Raw genomic sequence first — 19,858 nt, forward strand, 5'->3', positions numbered from 1 at the left:
CTGGAGTAAATGAAGGTTGTGTCGTCAGCAAATAGAATTGGTTTGAGGTGTTGGGAGGCATTTGGAAGGTCATTAATGTAGATGAGAAAGAGGAGAGGGCCAAGTATGCTGCCCTGAGAAACACCAATGTTGATGGGTAGGGTGGGAGAAATTGTATTATTCACAGAAACATATTGGAGCCTGTCAGTAAGGTAGGATTTGAGGTATTGCAGGGAGTGTCCTCTGACTCCATAATGATGTAATTTAAGAAGAAGGTTTTGGTGGTTGACAGTATCAAAAGCTTTACGCAGGGCCACAAACTGGTAATCCTCTTGAATTTGGTCTCATCTTGGAGGATTTCTTTTAGTTTGGTGATACATTGATCAGTCGGGATGAGGACGAAGGCTGTAGTTTTATCGGCTGTCCGGACAGTGATATTCACCATGGACTTAAATTGCTGCTTCTTTGTGTTTATTATCTAGGGTGTTACTCTTGTAGTCTCCTTTGGAAAACATGTATACGCAGATAGACGGAGTGGCCATAGGGTCCCTACTAGGAGTCCCCTTTGCTAACTTCTATATGGAAACAATAGAAGACACCATCTTCAAAACCACCGGGAAACCTCGCATCTACTGCAGATACATTGATGATATATTCGTATTGGTGAAAGACCTCCAGGAACTGTCGCGATTAAAGGATCTACTTATCCGAAATTCAGTGCCTAACTTGACCCATGAGCTAGGAGGCATCGATGGTGCACTCCCTTTTCTCGATGTCTACGTGAAGGGGGGGGGACCGAAATGACGTCAGGGGGGGCCGAGATGACGTCGGGGAAGGGGGGGACCGAGATGACGTCGGGGAAGGGGGGGACCAAGATGACGTCAGGGGGGGAGCGAGATGACGTCAGGGGGCCCGGCGAGCACCAGGTCAGTGTCCAGCCTGCCAGCGGAGGTGACGCGTGTTGGTGTAAACATTAACTGTTCTTTACGTCTTTAACGCTTATGTTGGTAATTATTTTCTTATATTTTTCCCCTTTGCTCTCCAATCTGTTGGTGACCTTACATGCGTAAACTTTCTCGTCCTCAATAATGTAAATCTGGCTTTTGCAGACTTTTACTTAAATGTGAATTACTGTAACATCTTTGCAACTCGGTAATTGGTTCTCCAGGTAGTTTATACTTTACACGTTAATTCTCTTTGTATTTACGTGTCACCGTTAATGTTCTTGGTTGTGGGTGGCATTGGCTTCTGTAACTACTTCCTTAAGTGCAAGTAAACTACCCGTAGACTGAACGACTTCCTTGCATCTCTTGACACTAGCTACATCAGCCTCCACTACTGGACCCTTATTTTTTTTTTCCTCTGTCCCCTAGTCCGGGAGTGGAATTATTTACATACCTACATAATTTTACTTGAATTGCTTATTTAGAAATTTGCGTGAGGTGGTATACTGTGTACCCGTTGATCCCACAGTGATGGTTCCCAGTATGGAGCCTGGGAGGAGGGGGACCATGGCGGCCCTCTTGATGACTGCTACCATGATGACTGTGGTGGTGACGACGGCACAAGAGACTCTACTAACGTCGCCAGACCTGCGGCTTACGGTAAGACAAACCTACATGTGTTAACACTTGCTGAGATAGACAAATATTAAGCTGGGTAACTAGCTGTAGGTTGGCGTGTGTGTTCCCTAATGAGCACAAAGGCCGTAAAGAGGGTTCGAACCTACTTCCGGGATGATCCCAGACGCACCTTAGTCTGGGATCAATCTTATTAGTTATCAATCTAACCATTTATTTAAGCCACTGGTCTAGGCATTATTCTCCTTTGAAGCAAAATAATTCTTCCCCCCCCCCCCTTTTTTTCTAAATTTTTGAAGGTTCCATAATTCCGGCAGTCTTTGATGGCAGAAGAGGGCAGCGCACTGGACACCCTGCAAGACCTTGATGTATACATGGACTCTCTGGCGGACTTTGCACGCCTCTACATCTCGAAGGCCTTCACTGAAGAAGCTCGCCGTTATCGTCGGGGTAACTTTTGTTTAGTGAAGGCCATAACTTGATGGGGGGGGGAAAAAAACTCATAACCAAATAAAAAAAAATTATTTAGCATCTTTACATTCTTACGATATTGGTGTTTCAGCTTTAGACATTGCGTCTGTGAAGGTAACTGGGTCGGAGGTAGAAAAGTTTGAGCTGGAGGAAGCTCCTGGGGACACGGTCTCGTGGACGAAACATGTGACTGGCGTGCACCGTCTGACCCACCAAGGCTACTGTTACTGGATCCTAGGCGCTCCCAGGTCAGTGGCGAGGTCTTCTTTAACCGGGAGGCTGGCTATACTGACCCTCTAGCTAGGAAACTCGCTCGATAAGAGTGCACTTTAACTTCAATCCGATGATAGGGATTGACACTTAAATTAGAATGTAGAAATCTGAGTGCGGCTAGTTGTAAATGAAGGCGGTGATGTGTTGGTAATTGGTGCCTTTTACATAGTTTTTATTAGTCGTTATGTAAGAGCAGCTGCTGGCTTGGAAGAGGGGCCACGCCGTCTCCGTCCAGGTTTATATAACCTCGGCTCAATGCGCGCGCAGCTTGGGGCGGTTAAAGTCAGCTTCCAGACATACGTTCTCTTCCACTCGGAGAACCCACCGTTTTTGGGAAAAAGTGTTCTTTTTATTAGTTTAGATTGTTTGACACTAGTTCTCCTATTAGGCTTGAAGACCAGAGGGTTGTGGCTTGGTCTCCCGTCACCCGCTCCCTGAAGACCATAGCAAAGTTCCAGCTGACCTTCACCAGTCTCGCCATGGTTGACAAGATCGCAGTGAGTACTTCCTAGTCACCAGCCCAGCAAGTAAAACCTTTAAATACAGTATTGTCGGGGGACAGGGAACTTGTGTACGCTAGGCTTGTATAGAGCCGGGACCCCCAACCTCGGTCGAACTACTGACCCGCCTCAAAAGACCCATTCCTGAGTACCTATTTACTACTAGGTGATTGGAAACGCGCCCAACCATTTCTGTTCACTTGGGATTGAACCCGGAATTGCAGATTGAGTAAAGAAGGAACCAGACTGTGCTACCGGACCCTTTATAATAGTGATTAAGCCACTTTTATTAAGACTACGTAATAAAGTCGCTGTAACCACTTGGGCTGGACGGTAGAGCGACGGTCTCCGTTTCCTGCAGATCGGCGTTCAATCTCCAGACTGTCAAAGTGGTTGGGCAACATTCCTTTCCCCCCCCCCCCCATTCCATCCCAAATCTTTAGCCTGACTCCTTCAAAATGCTCCATAGCCGTAATGGCTTGGCGCTTTACCCTGATAATTCCCTACCTCTTGACTAGACAACCAGATGTCTTGAGAGCACAGTTTAGTAACTGACGTGACTGCGTAATTTACTTTAATTTAATCTATGAATAATACCTCGTGAAGCAGAGGTTGTGGTAGAGATCAGTACTTGCACGTACTCGTAACTTTCATACTCTTCCGTGTTAGCCATAACTAGTGTCTCCTCCTCGCCAGGCTCGTGTGCACTCTGGCTTCCTTGTCCTCGCTCTGGGGTCCTCGGAGTCGAGGTTTGTAAGCATAGTGTGCATTAATCTGCTGACGGGGCAGCTGCAGATGCCTCAAGTTATTCCTTCGAGGGGTGTAGTGGGGGACCTGCACTTGTTCGAGGCTCTGGCCAAGCTGTACTTGGTGGTGGGGGAGAGTTACTACACCACCCCGGGGGACGGCGCCGCCCACTCTGCGTGAGTACAGTTTCAAAAGTAAATCCTTAGCAAAGTAACGCTTAAAATATTTATTAATAACTGTTTTTATTAATAATTTACTTTAATAGTGTTAACTAGGCTTTCAAAGGGCTTTCGAAGTTAAAATTGCTAGTTTTTTCCCCGTATCTAGATATTTAAGACTTAAAATAATCATTTGAACCTTTGACATGTCTGCGGCAAGAAGGCTGTGCATGGTTTTGAACTTTCATTCCGTAATGTCAAACTACGGACAAAATAGAGGACTTGTAGTAATTGGAGCAAGTGTTGTAGTGGTGACTTAAACTTTACACAGGATGTACGTGATGGTCGGGGACTACTTCGACTACTTAGACGGCCTCCAGTTTAAGGCTTCTGGCGTGAGAGACATCACGGGTTTCGCAGATCGTGGCAACTATTACTTGATATTCGGCATGAAGTCTGTGGCAAGTATTGGAATAAAATACTATCGGTTCTTGATTCGTCGTCTATTAAAATTAAGCAGCTTAAAATGTAATAATTATGGGTGATCCAGCGTAACTAATGCATTGGAATTTAAGAACACTGTACCACACGGAAATGACCTTCAATGTAAATTGCTGAAGGAAGACTTGACTTTCTCATAAAAGATTAGCGAGGCTTGTGAAATTATAATTATGCCCACATAAGTTCTCGGCTAAGAGTAAGGTTATGGTACTTGCAGGAGGGGTCGTGCTTGTACGAGTTCAACATGGCCCACGAGACCTTGACCCTAGTGCAGCAGGTGTCGGAAACGGACGTCTTGGGAGTCCTCCACTACACTGACAGTCATGACCACAAGCACTACGTGATCTTCGTCAGCACTAACGCGCCGCAGATCTATTGGTGGAGCAGTAAGTACACTGGAGAATATATTACACTAATGGGAGTGGACCCGCGTCCCTAGCCTCTTGTCTTATAACCTCCATATGTTAGGATGTAAATCACTCGTGATTGCATTCTTAAGTACCCAACCTATGGCATGTGACATTAAAAGGTGGGGGAGGGGGGGTTTACCCGGTAGTGCCCGGGAAGTCATTTTTCTAACTTTCTTCCCGTTCACTTTCCCACCATCTTCCCTTGGCCCCCATCTTCTTTGTCCCTGCCCCCTTTTCTTTCCCCTCGTTCTTCCCCATCCTTCCCCTCGGTGTTCACCCCCCCCCCCCCATCCTTTCACTTCCCTCCAGAAACCTCGAAGAGAGTCTGATGTTGATTTCTTCGGGGCGGACGGCAAGTGTTAATCTACGTTGATCACGCGCCACATTTTACACTTTTTTTTGGGGGGGGAGGTTGTAATTATGAGGCATTGTTAGTTGCCAATATTTCCTAATGAGCCTAACCTGACCAAGTTATAAGTTCGTCCCGTACCCCTGAACCAGTTGCTCCAAACAGTTGAGTAAAGGTAAACGGAAGCGTCTGGCCTCCAACTTCGGACAAAAGTATTCTTGCTGTATAAATATTAAAATATTAGTGTAATTTCAGGTAACCAGCTGAGAAAGTGGCAAGTGTTGCAGCACCCGGCAGCTGCAGGAGTTGTCAGTAGTGTTGAAGTGCTGGCCTTGCCCAACCTTGAGAACATTATCTTCATCTCGTCTGGGGTACGTCTTGTTCCTTCATGTCGTCCTTACGCTCACTGTTGTCACCCTACACACTAAAAAAATTGCTATCAATTCGTGGCTAGTTTAGATGGTATAATTATACCGTAAGTTTTAATGCAGTAATTATATTTGGAAAATTAAAATAATTGTCTTAAACTAGAAGGCTTCGCGTAACGTTCTCCAGACTTGGGAAAGAAAGAGATCTTGGGAAGGAACTAGTGTTAATCTGGTGCCCTGGGTTGCAGGCAACTATCACCTTGTACGGGGACGACCTGACGGGTCACTACTCGGAGAGCTTCTCCGTCCACACCGCCTGCCTCGCTGTCCACGACCTCCGTGCAGTCGCGCTCGGCTCAAGCTACTACCTCTTCTATGTTTGCGTCGGAGCAGTCAACAGATTAGAGGCCAGAGTTATCTACTTGCAAGATGTAGTGTTGGGCAAGTTCCCTTGCATTTGAGCTTTCTTAAAGTTGGTAAACACTGCTGGCATAAGCGTGATGTATACAAACATAAGTATGATTTATATGTAATTCAATAATTGAATTAACACTTTAAAGGCGAAGGGCACACGGAAGGAGATCCGCTGTTGAGGTGTCTGACGGAACTGACTCGTATGATGGACGAGCGGAAGGCTGATATTGCTTACTTGGAGGATGTGGTCGCCAAGGACTCCCTTATGACTGTTGACCATCCCCAGGCTAGTAACCTGCACGTGCTGTTGGGGAAGGTCGGCAGAGGGACCAGTGCTGAAGACCTAGTCAGCTAAGTAGGATAGGGGAGGGGCGGCAGAGAATAGGCGGGGAAAGTTCTTCAAAAGATTGAGCCAAGTTTAGTCTGTTTACTTTGCCACTTTGGCTATAGCTTCATTATGACACTAGAATGTTTAACAGACGTGACGTAAACATGTGCAGGTATGGCGTGGACCCGTGACGGTGCCGGAGGTGTCTGTGACGGGCAAGACGACAGCCGCCCACACCACAGTCGTCAGCTACTCTACCACCGCCATGACCACCAATCAGACTATGGAAGAATACAGAACTGCAGTAGCAAAGCTGCGGGTAATGCTTGAGGCTCGTCTAACAGATCTACGGGCAATGATTATGATATATAATTTTTTTTTTAAAGGTTATCACGAACCTTAGTTTTCCTGCACTAGATCTAAAGTATCAGAATAGATATGATGTCTTGTTAATGAGGCTTCGCTTAGCTAAACTTGATTAATAATTACGTCCACAACGATACATAAATTTTTCCTGTAATGGTCTATAGTTGTTAACCATTAACAGAAGCAGAATTAATGAATCTACTGTTGATGACCTTGCCACAGTTTCTCTACCAGACTCTCTAAGCGAGGTAAAATGCACGACTATATTGCAGAGTGATGTTGACGTGGTGAACGGTCAACTGTCGACGGTAATGTTCCACTCCGGGTCGCAGACCATCACTGGACCCATCACTGCCACTTCCCTCACTGTGGACAACCTCCACATGGATGGTCTACTGCTGAAAATGGTTCGTACTCTGAAGAGGGGTGGAAGGTGGAGAGTTAATAAAGCAGTTTGAATGATTCGTTAACCACCGCCTCGATAAGTATAATTTGCGTTAGTGATAACTAAAAGTAACCCACACATTCTTGGTATGTAAGCTAGGTGGTTTGTTCTACCACCAGGTGAATGGTGTTGCATTAAATAGAATTGGACAAGAGTTCCTAGTGGACGGTGTGGACCAGACCATTGAAGGCTTGTGGCATGCTGACCACCTCTTCGTGGACACCTTCAGCACTCGCATCACCTCTCCCCCGGGCTCCATCTCTGGCAGCCTCACCACTGGTAAATATAGCGGCGTCATCTTTGTGCCAAACGATGGAGTAAAGGGAACTGTTAGGGTGGCAATACTTGAACATGTTCCATGGAGAGTTGTCTTTAGTTTTACATTTCGGAAATTTTCTTCCCACCCCCACTCTAAAAATAAAATGTTAACTTTAAGGCACTAATATTTCCCAAAAGGGAGGGAGAACTTGTCAAACTTTTTTTCCTTTGATAATTAAATGTCCAAATTAGTTGGAAATGGGTAGTGAGGCGTTTCCCTTGTCAGATTACATGCGTCGTGGGAGGCGCGGGCAGGTGGTGACTGGCCGCCACACCTACACGAGGCTACTGGCTGCACACGTATATCACAGGCTCTGCCACAACTTCTCCATCAACATTAATGGTGTAGAAACTGCAACAATAGTCACGCGGGGAGCCAACGTCACTTTCCTCGGCAAGAAGATTTTCGGTAACCTAACAATAGACGAGACCTTGGATGCCAACAGTATAAACTCGGTGAGTAACGATAGAAGATGTAGGGAGTCGGTGACCTTTTTAAATCGATAATGTTTCTGGCACTTAAAATCCTTATAAGAGTATAAAAAAAATTTGATTCTAAAGATTGAGTTTCAGATTGCAAGTATTTGTTGCAGTGGTCTTTAATGACGGTTACTTACAGGTGATGGTTAAGGATATGGCGAGCCGGGTGGTGTACAAGGGTGTACCCGCCCTCCAGCTGTTAGTGGGCAACTACACCATTGGTAGCGTCTTGGTCAAGGGCAATGTTGCCGCAGCTTCCATCAACGGCATCAATGTTGTAGAGCTTGACAACAACGTCGTGAAGAAGCACGGAAGCTACAAACTGGCGGGTAAGATCTTTCTCGCAAACTATGTAATAAAATGTCTGAAAACTCCACTAAGGGTTAAAATATTTTCGGCCAGCATCAGGAGACTGCATATTTAGGTGCATTTCTTTTATACAAGTCATTCTGTTCGATGAACAGTAATTAAATGAAATTTCTAAATACTAAAAAAAAATCTTTGCCATTAGTGCAACTGTCGTAGCATAAACATTATTAATTTACGTTCAATGTTGCAGATTGTCGAAGAGATTTAAAATTTTCTTGCTAGTGGGGAAGTGTAGATATGATAAACATGAGGCTCCTTTGGTAACTGCATTTAACTGCGAATTTAACATGGCTGTTTCAGGCGGTCTGGTGTATAAGAAAGATGTAGTGGTGTCTGGGTCGGTGCAGGCAGACTCCATCAACGGAGAGTTATGGACCAACTTGGTGGACAGAAACTCTACAGACCTGATCACTGGAACCTACCACTTCTCTGATGTCACAATTACTGGTTCTTTAGACTCTAACAACATTAATGGCCTGGATTTGAGTACGACAGTGGTGCTGATAGACGCTACCCAGACAATATATGGTTAGTACCGTTGCAATGGCTACTTGTGGCTAATAAGCAAGTACTTGTACAGGAGGACCATTTTTGGCTTGGTTAGTGCCAATGTTTTCACTTTTCGAGGGTTCAATATTGTGAAAGGAAAAAAAAAATGGGTGGGGGGGGGGGGTAGTTGTGCTGAAATGTTTTGATACTTTGCTATGTAATTGTGGTGTCTACACAGAATTTTTCATACCAAGAGCAGGTGCATTAACTTTAATCTGTTAGACGCGTGCTTGTCATTGTTTAATTAGCATGGTCTTGACGTTCAAAGTGTGAGTTTGTAAAGCTGTGAAATCTTTGCAGGACGCATAGTGTTGGAGGAGTCTGTGAGCGTGAGTGGCGCGGAAGGTGTGGTGCTGGAGGCCGGGGCCACCATAAACACTATCCGACCCTCCAGCCTACACCCTCCAACCCTAAACGGAACGCTTGTTATTGACCAAGACATTAGTTTCCTCTCGCCTCTGCTAGTATGTATTTCATGTAACCTAAAGTTAAAATTATAAATTTTTTAGAATCTTGGTTATTCTTAGTTTATGGTCTTTTAAATTAATACATTTTTTAATATTGCGTGAAGAGTTCTGAAAGATGCGCTATCAATAGCCTAGTCTTGTCTTTAGTTTTCTATGTGTAGTTTATCCATAGGTAGGCGGTGACGTGAAGGCGGACAGTGTTAACGGCTTGGTGTTGGAGTCTCTAGCAACTCGCTACTGGCGCAAGTCTGCTAACCACACCTTCAATACTTCGGTTTATATTCAAAATGTTGTTTTTGCGTAAGTATGATGGCTGGAACATTATTTATGCACTATGGAAAGTTCATAAATATGGCGTAAATATAAATATTTAAATTTGATATAAAGGTGTTTTAATGGTTGTGCCAGGGGCCCGGTGTTGGGAGAAACTGTGAACGGGTTGCCGCTGACAGACTACCTTCACAAGTCTACACCAGAAACTGTTTACGGCAACTACACTTTCCAGGTGAGCTGACTATAGTGTGATCCCTAGGTAACCCACGCACCCACTTCCCCTATCCACCAACTCTCCTACAAATATAAACGTATAGTTTAAATTGTAAATATTTAGGACTACATCTTGCACCAGATTTTATTTTTAAATGTCATTTTTGAGGCTTGATGCTTACGCCTACAACACTCATTCGGGATGAATGACTTCCACTCGGTGGGAAGGGTGGTGGTGGTGGTGGGGAGGTGTTATGCTTAAGGCAGTTTTCAAAATCTTTACGGTCATTAAACCTTTCTTTTAGTGTCTTGTTAATGGCTCCTACACTCTGTACAATGTCCTCTCTGGTATCATAACCTGTACACTGCGTCAATTTGTGACTGTACATATAACGCAAAATGGTCCCCCAGGGAGGCTCGGGCTCCCAAAGTGCCTAAACCCACTGTTTTAGTACATCTGGGATGGAAGGTGTTCTCGGTAGTTAAAATTGTAAATTAAAACTAGAGTAACGTTTTCACACAGACTTAATTGCTGATCAAATCACTCTGGCAAGGCTGTATTATTGGCCTGGACTACAACAGTGGTTAAAATATAACATTAAAAAATTTCTTTGAACATTGAAGATTAAACTCTGCGATGTTAAAGGGGCATAACGTGCAAAATTACCTTTCAGGGCAAGGTAGTGGTGAAGGGTAATATTTTGCTGGAGGCCGGGAACACGATGGACAACGTGGACGTGTCTGAACTACTGGATAAAGTAGTTACTCTAAACACTCCCCAAACTATTACTGGCCATAAGGTGAGACTTGTTTCACTAAATACTAGCACTAAAAATATTGCCCAAGAGTGCCCAGTGTGTAGCCTAGACTCCTCGTGACTCTTACTGGTTTTCTTGCTAAATATTACTTTCTAGTCTTCAACTGCGTAAAATGGTCTACAATAAACTGAGGCTTAATTTTTATTTCAGAGCTTCCTTGGGAAAGTGAACATAGCTGGAGACCTAAACTTGCAAGGCAGACTAAATGGTTTGGATGTGGCCACGGATCTCTTGAGGCTCGACCAGAACCTCCCACAAACTGGTAAGATTGTCTATGCAAATAGTGGCAGAGAAACTTAACGTACAGTATTTGGCTTTGTAAACTAATTCCACCCTCTCCCCTCCTTTCCATAGGGAGTCTAACTTTCACAAACAGAATAGAAATGACGACTCTGGATGTGGTGAGGTCCGATGTGGTGGTGGAGTCTGTGAATGGTCAGGAGGTGGCGCGTGCTGCTGCCGACCTGGTGCTGCTGGGGGAGAGCGCCACCATTGCTGGTGCTGATGGACTGCGGTTTACGGGAGATGTCCACGGTATTGTGCTCCAGTCTTGTTCGCGCCTCTTGCTGGCTTCTTAGACCTCCGTCCTTGCCTGCTAGGATAGCGGTCACCACTTAACATGTACTCCTGTATAGCTTAACACTAATCTAAACTTGGAATACGTTGTAACGGCCTAAAATTAAAACAGAGTTAGGTTTCATATTATAACCTTGATCCATACTATACGAAGTGGTATATAATGTAGTGTTTATGGCAGTGCACACCCTGGTCGCTGGTATGGTTGATGGGATAGACTTGGAGAACATGGTGAAGACGGCCGTGAAGAAGTCCTCCCAGACGCCTCAACATATTACCTCCAGAGTCACGGTTGAGAAGGATGTCATCTTCAAGGAATTGTCTGTCGTCAGAGTTAACGGAGAAGATTGGACCGATTATTTAAATAATGTAAATATGCATTGAACTAAAATATGCATTGAACTAGACTATAGTGTAGTCCGAATATCTGACTAGTATTATATTTAATAAAACTTTTAAATTGCAGGTAGTTTCTGTGAACTACAGTGGCGAGATAGTGGGCCGGAAAGTGTTCACGAAGCCCCTGTACGTGAAGGCCAACTTCAACCCTAAGGTGGTCAATGGTATAAACTTGAATGTGCTGGCTGCTAGGATTCTGAGGCGCGCGGGGGAACAAGTGATAAATGGTACATACACCTTCAACGCCAGCATTACTGCAAGTATGTAATTTGTTGATTAACTCCATACTAAACTTCCTCTGCTCTCTACGGTGAGCAGCGGGGGGAGTGTTACATACCGCAAAGGTGTAGAGCTGGGCGCGGCCGGGTACCATATATCAACCCAGTCTCCTCATAACATGGTAATTCATAAATGTAAAAGATCATGGGCATGGAAAAACTGGAATACGGTACTTTTTAACTTTTTTTTCCGGACTATAAACAAACAAATGTTCCTATGCCTAGTATAGTATATTTATGTACCATTAGGCCTAAAATTGTTTGGCTTCATTTAACATAAATACAAACTTTTCCAATTTTGACAAACTAAATAATGCCAAAGTCTTTGTATCACGACCATGTCTGTACAATCCGGTTACTAAGTGGTTTAATTAAGAGGATGAGGTGTCCGAGGCTGGAGGCCCGGTGCTCGGACGGTCCGCCGTGCTGGGTGACTGGCAGTACAACCACCATTTTGTACTAAAATTGCACGGAAAGTCCTAAACTTGCGATCTCAAAACGGCACTTGACAAATTTGTAAAATGTTTAATTTTCATTTTGCAAAGCTCTTTACATCTCCAAAGAGGTAACAAAAAAATAAATGGTCCTTCATGTTCATGGTTGGGTTAGTATCCTTCTTTAGTACTGTGTACCTTCTCGGTCTTCTCCCCGGCTTGGCGCCTTCTTTCCATAATTACTTGTTCATCTTTCACCAGGAGAATTGTTCGCCCAAGTAATTGATGGTGTCAATATGGACACCATCATGCTAGTTGATGAGGGTAGAGATGTGGCTGGGTTGGTCACCTTTGCTGAAGAAGTCGCTTTCTTTGGGCTGACTTCAGATACCGATGTCTTGGACGGCTGCGACTTGGGCAAGGTATGTGTACTCGGTTAACAAACCAAATGGTGTTCATTTTACGGTTCAGCGGGGTAAAGTGACTGTTCTTGACCTGAAACCATTTTCCAGCTTCAAAGTGGAGCCATGTGGAAAGATGGTTCGGATCTAAAGATAGATTCTGAGGTAATGATAGACACGCTCGTCATTGAAGGAGAAGCGATAGCCAGCGAGGTGTCGGCGGTCAAGGCTGGAAACAAGGTGGACGTGGTACACTTCCTCGACACTCTGGTGCTGAAGTCTTCTGACCAAGTTATTACAGGTAGTCCTTCTTACCAGTCAGTCCTATCGCACAGGTAATGTCGTCAATAATTAAAAATAGTTGACATATTGTAGAGTATACTAATGGGATTATTAGTTATACTGAGAGCCCAGACAGTTGATACTGTACAAAGACCGTAAAGTTCAAGAAGACTGGTACCTATACCTACTAGGAATTTATATGGAATAAATTAATCCTAATTTGCATTACTAACCCTAATTTCTAATGTCAACAGGCATGGTGCAGTTCCTCAATGACATACATATTGGCCATCTTCAAGTAGACACGATAAACGATGTACAAATAAGCGAGTTGATACGCTTGGCTGTAATGACGAGCGAAGATGTGGTACGTAATGTTGGTTTAATATTTTGTGAAAAGTTTAACGTGCAGTGCTATAGAACAATGAAGTAATTTGTTTTCATAACTGTAGGTAATTACGTGCGACTTGAGCTTCACCAAGGGCGTGACAGTAAAGACACTGGAGGTGAAGACAGTGATGGGTGGTGATGGTGGCGTTCTTGTCAACGGCGTGAACATCTCTGACGTCGCTAGTCGGGCTGTCCTCACCACTGGCGGCCCAGTCATGGTCACGGGCAAGAAGCTCTTCACAAAAGGTCTCGCTGTTGATCAACTTGTTGCTGGTAAGGTTCCAAACCTTTAATGGGCAAATCTCTTGTAAATACTTCTGTCTTGAGGAAAAACTGTAATGGGTGATCCTAATAGAGGGAACGGGTACTAAAACAAACCTACTGAAATAATCTCTAATGGCATTCTTCTGTTCCATAGTTCTGACCATCTATAAAATTGAGACATTCTAAGGTAACATGCTTAATGGTAGCCTCTTGCAATATTTTTTCCTGGTTAGCCCCTATGAGCTCTCATAAATGCGGGCGTCGGCTTGGTCTCTCTTAAGATGTGAAATGTGCAACACAAAGTCCGTAGACTTTAGCATTGGTTTCAATCTTGTATTCTGACGTTAAACTTGTGTCCATATAGGATGTGACCACAAAACAATCTGGTTAGTGTAGTGATGTAGGTAGTGTAATGAAAATGGTAGAGATAATGTATATATATATTTGGGATACGGAGGGCGTCCGTTTCGGGAAGATGGGTTGTGTCTGCGATGTATACGAGGAGGATGTCTGGGGTGTCTCGGCACGACCTGGTCACTGCCGTGTACCCCCTTCCTTTCCTCTGCTGTCTGAACTTGGGGGGGGGGGGGGGGGGGTCTAAATGAAAGGCATGTTCGCGTGTGCATAATTTAACTTGGTTTCCAGTCAACACTTCAGTATAATTTTGTAAAGTCACACAGGGAAGAGGGCTGTACTACTGGGGAAAGAGGACATGCTGGGATTGTTAGTAGATGGGTTATACTAACATGGCGAGAATAACAATGATTTTATTCTTGAATAATATCCTTATGCTTACTGTTAATTATTGCCTCTGCCGTGGTACAGGGTATGATGCAACAATGTGAGGATGTGGCGGTGTCCTCTCCTGGTGTTGCACTCGATGTCTTCCTCTTTATTGGCTGACTGAACGTGGTTTGGGTTGTTGGGAAAATTAACATGAATTTAATATGCTGTATAATGGTCCTAATGCAAATTTTAGTGTCGGTGAGTGGCGTGGCTGTGAAGGACTTGGTGGTGATGGCGAGAACTGATGCTATGGCGAAGGACCTGACTTTTACTGCCCCAATTTCTGTTCTTGGAGACCTTATGGTGAGCACTTGTCACTTGCTTGACACTGAACTAGATAGTAAAAAGAAATCATAATGCAAAAAAGTTAGTTTCTGAATCTTTATCACTATTCCAATTAAAAAAAAGCTTATTCAGGTAAGGTACATGCATACATAACTAAAGTGTTCATCAAAGTAAATATTTCAAACTTTTAAAGCGGCGTAGATGCCTAAACTCTGTAGTAATTAGTTGATTTGAGAGTTGTGGCGGTGAAGAGTAAATTATTATTTGGCAACTTGTGCACTGCCTTGCAGGTATCTGGGTTGGTGGATGGCCAGGACCTGACGCGCCTCTTCTCCTCCAGGGTTGTGCTTAATGCTTCCCAGACACTCTTCGCCTCTTACACCTTCGACACACTAATAGTTGAAGGAAAGTTACCAGGGTTTAAAGTTGACATGATTCTCTCACAGTTCGGAAACGGTGAATAAAATGTCTTGTTCTCCTCCCTCCCAACAGGTGACCTACAGGTGGACACGATAAATGGGGTGCGGATCTCTGAGCTGGTCTTGAAGTTTGGCAGACAACACCAGGTTGTCTCTGGCAGCAAGCTCTTGCGTGGCGGCCTTCACGTGGATGGAGTTATAATTCTCTCTACTATCAATGGTTTGGACATTTGGCAGCTAAATAATACCGTAGCAAGACTGGACCACAACATCACGATAAATGCTCCAGTGGTAAATGTTAATTGTTATAAAATTAAAGATTAATAGCATTAGAGTACGTAAGGTATATTGTACACTCTTGCAAAGAATTAATATTTACGTATTATGGTATAAGTTTTTCTGGTAATTTAGATTAGTAAAGTGTATGCGACAAGTCTAATAACTTGTCACGTTTTTAATCGGATGTTTATATTTAAAGCATTTGGGTTTACTTTAGGTAAAATCCATCCATTGTGAACCTTTTCTTTGACTGCCAATTAATCCATAAATTTAAAATTGCTCTAGATATTCATACTAGAGGCGCCTATAAGCCCTCCAGTATTGATAGAAGTGAGTAGGGAAGGATAAATTTGTGGACAATTAAATGTTAATTTTAAAAGCTAAAAATTTTAACTTTCTACACTTCAGACCTTCGAGAATAAGGTGACTTGTTCGGTGAAGGTGTTTGTGAAAGAGACCGTCAATAATTTTGACCTCTCTGAGCTGAGTCGCAACGTTTCCAGTATTAAAGAAAAGATAACAGACCAGTACCACAGAATAGATAATCTTCTTGGTCAGTTTGGGTCCATTAATAAAGAAAATTACAAGAATGCCGAAGGTAAAGTGTAACTTTGGAAGTAATGTGACTGTACAGAGCTTGATGGAATTTTAGCTAGAAAATCACTTGCCAATACTCTCTTCACACAGGCCTGTATGCAGAGTTATCGTACTTGGAGAGGCTTGACCTTCCCGGCGACACTGATGTGTATGGAACACTGTGGGTTGGTAACATACCTGCCGAGGGCCCGGGTCAGTACCTCAAGATCATTAGCTGCCCACAACCTCCCTGTGGCTGTGACTCTGAATGCTTCTACTACAAGGTATTTAGCGCCCTCTGATTATCCCGCACATTTGATGGTGCTACATAGCCTTCCCGGTTTGGTGCCTTTCGATAATTCTACTAAAAGGTATATTATAATAGCCCAAAGATATTTACTGGATTATTGCCAACATTATACCTATTAAGTAATGGCAATGTCTTCTCAGACATGTGGTTTTTTATGTATTTGAAATTTATGTACAGAAATTACTGAAATGTCTTAACCTTAAAATGCATAAGTGTGGGGTTGTACTATACCTAGTGGAAGTTTATCATAGATTAATGTATTTGCTTAGTGGCATTAGTTTTGCTATACCCCACCTCTATTTGATGGTGCGGTGGCAGTATTGCACCATCAAATTTCAGCATTGGTAGCACTTGTAAAGATAAAACTACATAATTGACTGTAGAATAAAAATACTGTGTATTATGTATACTCTCTAAAAAGACTAATGAATATAGTGCTGCCGGTAACTTGCTTGCCGTGTTAAGTACTTGACCCTCTTTAACATCAAAGGGGTTTCCATAAATTGGGTCTTTTTATAGGCGCAAGTTCCTGAATGTTTAAAACAGCCTTGCATAGGTAAATGATCCACAGAAACACTTGGCTGCTTGCAGCATTCTTGCGACTTGACATACAACCTTTACTAAAGAATCTTTATCCACTTTAAATTATCTTTATTTATAGAAAGAACAGGTGGTTCTTGTCACAATGGTCCCAGATGGTATTTCTGGAGAGTTAGACAACTTCTGTGGGTTGCATCTCGGGTAAGGCAAAGTTAGCAAGAGACCCCTCACCCCCCCCCCCCCTACTAAAGCTAAGAAGCTTAGAGTAATAAGGAAACTATAGGCTGTACAGGGCGAGGGAAACATTCTGTGTCCTCGTCCACTTGGCGTGTCCAGACTAGAGTTGGGATTTCTAAAATTATGCCAAAATTTTGTTAAAACTACCAAGATTAAATTAAAAGGACAAGAGGGCTTGAAGAATGGATTTAGGTCATGTCTGTAACTAATGTCTATCTTCTCCTTCCAGGTTAAGAACAACACAAGATTGGAGCTAGTGACTAAGCTTGGAATCAGGATAGACATTGTAAACGATCCCTTGAATAATGAACGCCTTGTGGCAATCTACTCAAAGTAAGTTTATATTGACTAAATTCTTCCTTTTCTACTGAAATTTGGCCTCTTAAGTCAAATGTTGGAAATCACTAGTATACTGTTGAAATTTGTACCCCTTTCCTCAATCTTGGAAGGTTCTGTTAAGTTCTGGCAGCTCTGAGATCATACATAGAGTACTACCTCGTAGTGTTTCACGGCTCAAACTGTTAAAACGCTGCTCTCCAGGCTAGAGGAAAGTCTCCCAACATGGCCGTTATTTTTCTTATGAAGGATTCTTAAAATAATTTTTTTTAAGTACATTCCTATAATTATCAATATAGGAGCTGGCAAAAAGTTTCCACATTCGTTTGTTTACTGTGGTAATATATATCTTACAAACTTTGTATGCCCATCCATAGTATCACCGTGCTGAGCTTGGCCTTACTCTGGTTTTGTTTACAGGTGTGAGAATGGCCTGCCAAAAGCAGCTGTAGATGTAGACTACTATGTAGGAAAGCTTTCCATAGCAACCTACAAAGTTATGGGCATGGTGTTGGACACTGGCTTATTCACTTCCAAGGGGACCACATATTTGGTTATATTGCTTAGTTATGTCGAAGGTAGGTTCCACTTTATCAACTTGTCTAGTTAAAAAAATGAGTGGGTAGTTGGAACACATTACAGGGCTTTGCTTTATATTCTTCCTTTGCCAGGCACACATGCTACGGAGAAATGGATTACTGTTGTGCTGAAATTAGATGCAGTTGCTAAACAGATTACAACGGTCTGGAAAAGGGAATCGCCATTACGTGCTGTCAGCTTGGACTTGGCTTTTGTAAGTGTTTTTATCACTTGCTGCAAAAACTTCAGCTGTCTTTGCTTCAGTAGTTTGATATATTGTAATGAGACTGTGCAGGTGGTAGGGAAGAGGCGGCAGGATAATTTATTGGACAATTGACCATTTTCGACTTTGCATAAGTTTATTCTCCAGGCCAAATGGCATGTATAATGCTGTGGACTTTATACAAAACATGGCAATTAATACACTGGTTGTAGAGTTGATAACCTATGAAGGGTAGAATGCACCCTAAATATTCTGTACACACATTTAAATAGTAAAATTACGTGCCCTGTTGATTAAAAAATCCAATGATACTTTATAAAGATGCCAAAATTTTCTTATTTTAGGGCTAAACTTTAGTCATGCCTACTTTTAGTTGGATAATAGGTTTTTAATACAAAATTTCTAATGCCTGTAGACTGATGCATCATGGTTCTTGTTGGTGGTTAATGACTATGATCCTGACAACCACATTACTCCCTACACTGTGGCATCGCAACTCTTCGTCTGGAACCATTCTTCAGAAATGGTAGTTATGTATTGGCGAATATTTGGTAATGTATGAAAGTCCAGGCAGGGAAGTTATTATTATTATTAATTGATGGTTTTCTTCTACAGTTCACCCTGAAAGGCGAGTATGTTGCAGACCATGCAACATCTGGTAGGTTCTTGACGGCAGCGACTCCTGTGGAGACTAGTTTCTTTACTATATCACAGCTAAAGGAGGCAGACTCTGCAAAATTTACAGACTGTGCAAAATACACGGCAAAACTATTGGTAAGTTTCCACTCATAACCTTAATCAGATCTGTTAAAACTGACTGGCTTTTCACCCCCCCCCCCCCAACCAAAACTAGATTGTGAAACTTGGTAATAAAGTTATCTAAAGTTTTTTGAAGTTTTTACTTTGAAATTTGTTAATCTGTCAAATGGAAAGGGTATTTTTTGCCAATTTTTGTTTAAATCATCGCTTGGTTGCACACCAAAATGTTTATTAGAAATCTTTCACCTCTTGTAGTCCCCCACCTAAATTGTTAGGGCCATTAAACTGCGACATAAATACTTAACATTCAGCCATCCAGTATTCTGGAGTTTAACCTATACAACTTTATGGATACTTTCAGATATTTAGATACAATAAAAAGACTAGAAATTTTGAAGGTTTCCAGTCTTTGGCTGTATATGGAGTAGTGGATCAAGCCGTGATGAGTGTGGATGACAACCTTTACCTACTGCTCGTGTCTACTGTTAACAACGCTTTGTATGTGTGTCAATACTTCCATTCTGAGGCAAGTTGTGAGGAGGGTTTGGACGAGGCAAAAGTTCTCATTTGGGGGATGGTGGGGAAATGGAGTGGACCATAGCTTCTGACAAGATAATGTAGTTTAACTTTTCAAACAAACCCACCTCTGTTAATACTATAAATTAATACATTAGTAAACTAATATTTTTAAATTGACAAGTAGTTATCTTTAGGTATCTCTTTAAATTGGTACCATATTTTTACTCTTTACCATTGCTGAATTTTTGTTTTCTTGCAGGGATTCACCTTGCTGTACAAAATAAGTGTGGAAAAGCCTTACTCTGTACTGGTTGTGAAGATGGAGGACCAGAAGTTTGTGGTGGTGTCAACCATGCATGGCCTTGTGAGGCTCAAAGTACACATAAAGGGTGTAAATCCAGATCTGTTGCTACTAGAATGATGGCAGTTACCCGATGCCTGTTGACAGTATATTAAATGCTTTTTTTCGTAACTTTTATTAATAAATTAGAGCTACACTAAGACTTTTTTTTATTTTGCCCTAAGGTAGACGTATTTACCCAAATGTTGTAATTGAATTATTTAAAAATTCCAACCACTTTAAGACTGTGTACCTTCTTTATGGTATACC

General features: G+C 42.6%; 1 protein-coding gene across 2 annotated transcripts; it reads left to right on the forward strand.

Moving 5' to 3' along the window:
• The first annotated feature begins 870 nt into the window (after positions 1-870).
• LOC123747005 (uncharacterized) lies at positions 871-19,749 on the forward strand. 2 transcript variants are annotated; one of them, XM_069317341.1, is made up of 41 exons: positions 871-986; positions 1,453-1,583; positions 1,877-2,009; positions 2,122-2,278; positions 2,692-2,800; positions 3,500-3,726; positions 4,040-4,169; positions 4,427-4,595; positions 5,224-5,339; positions 5,585-5,777; positions 5,897-6,036; positions 6,251-6,397; positions 6,717-6,851; positions 7,009-7,168; positions 7,434-7,663; positions 7,827-8,016; positions 8,357-8,584; positions 8,906-9,069; positions 9,245-9,372; positions 9,481-9,577; positions 10,233-10,358; positions 10,527-10,638; positions 10,731-10,910; positions 11,134-11,321; positions 11,419-11,611; positions 12,325-12,485; positions 12,576-12,765; positions 13,001-13,113; positions 13,199-13,409; positions 14,380-14,489; positions 14,762-14,874; positions 14,962-15,181; positions 15,578-15,767; positions 15,857-16,029; positions 17,062-17,165; positions 17,589-17,746; positions 17,840-17,961; positions 18,386-18,496; positions 18,586-18,744; positions 19,091-19,255; positions 19,508-19,749. In XM_069317341.1, exons 2-41 carry the CDS (start codon positions 1,455-1,457, stop codon positions 19,667-19,669), a joined length of 6,243 nt encoding a protein of 2,080 aa, XP_069173442.1. In that variant the 5' UTR covers positions 871-986; positions 1,453-1,454; the 3' UTR covers positions 19,670-19,749. The 2 variants fall into 2 exon arrangements, with proteins under 2 accessions (XP_069173442.1, XP_069173443.1); XM_069317342.1 differs by having other exon boundaries at positions 959-982.
• The last annotated feature ends 109 nt before the right edge of the window (positions 19,750-19,858 follow it).

Source organism: Procambarus clarkii, chromosome 87 (genome assembly GCF_040958095.1).
Source record: "Procambarus clarkii isolate CNS0578487 chromosome 87, FALCON_Pclarkii_2.0, whole genome shotgun sequence".
Taxonomy (NCBI): Eukaryota; Metazoa; Arthropoda; class Malacostraca; order Decapoda; family Cambaridae; genus Procambarus; species Procambarus clarkii.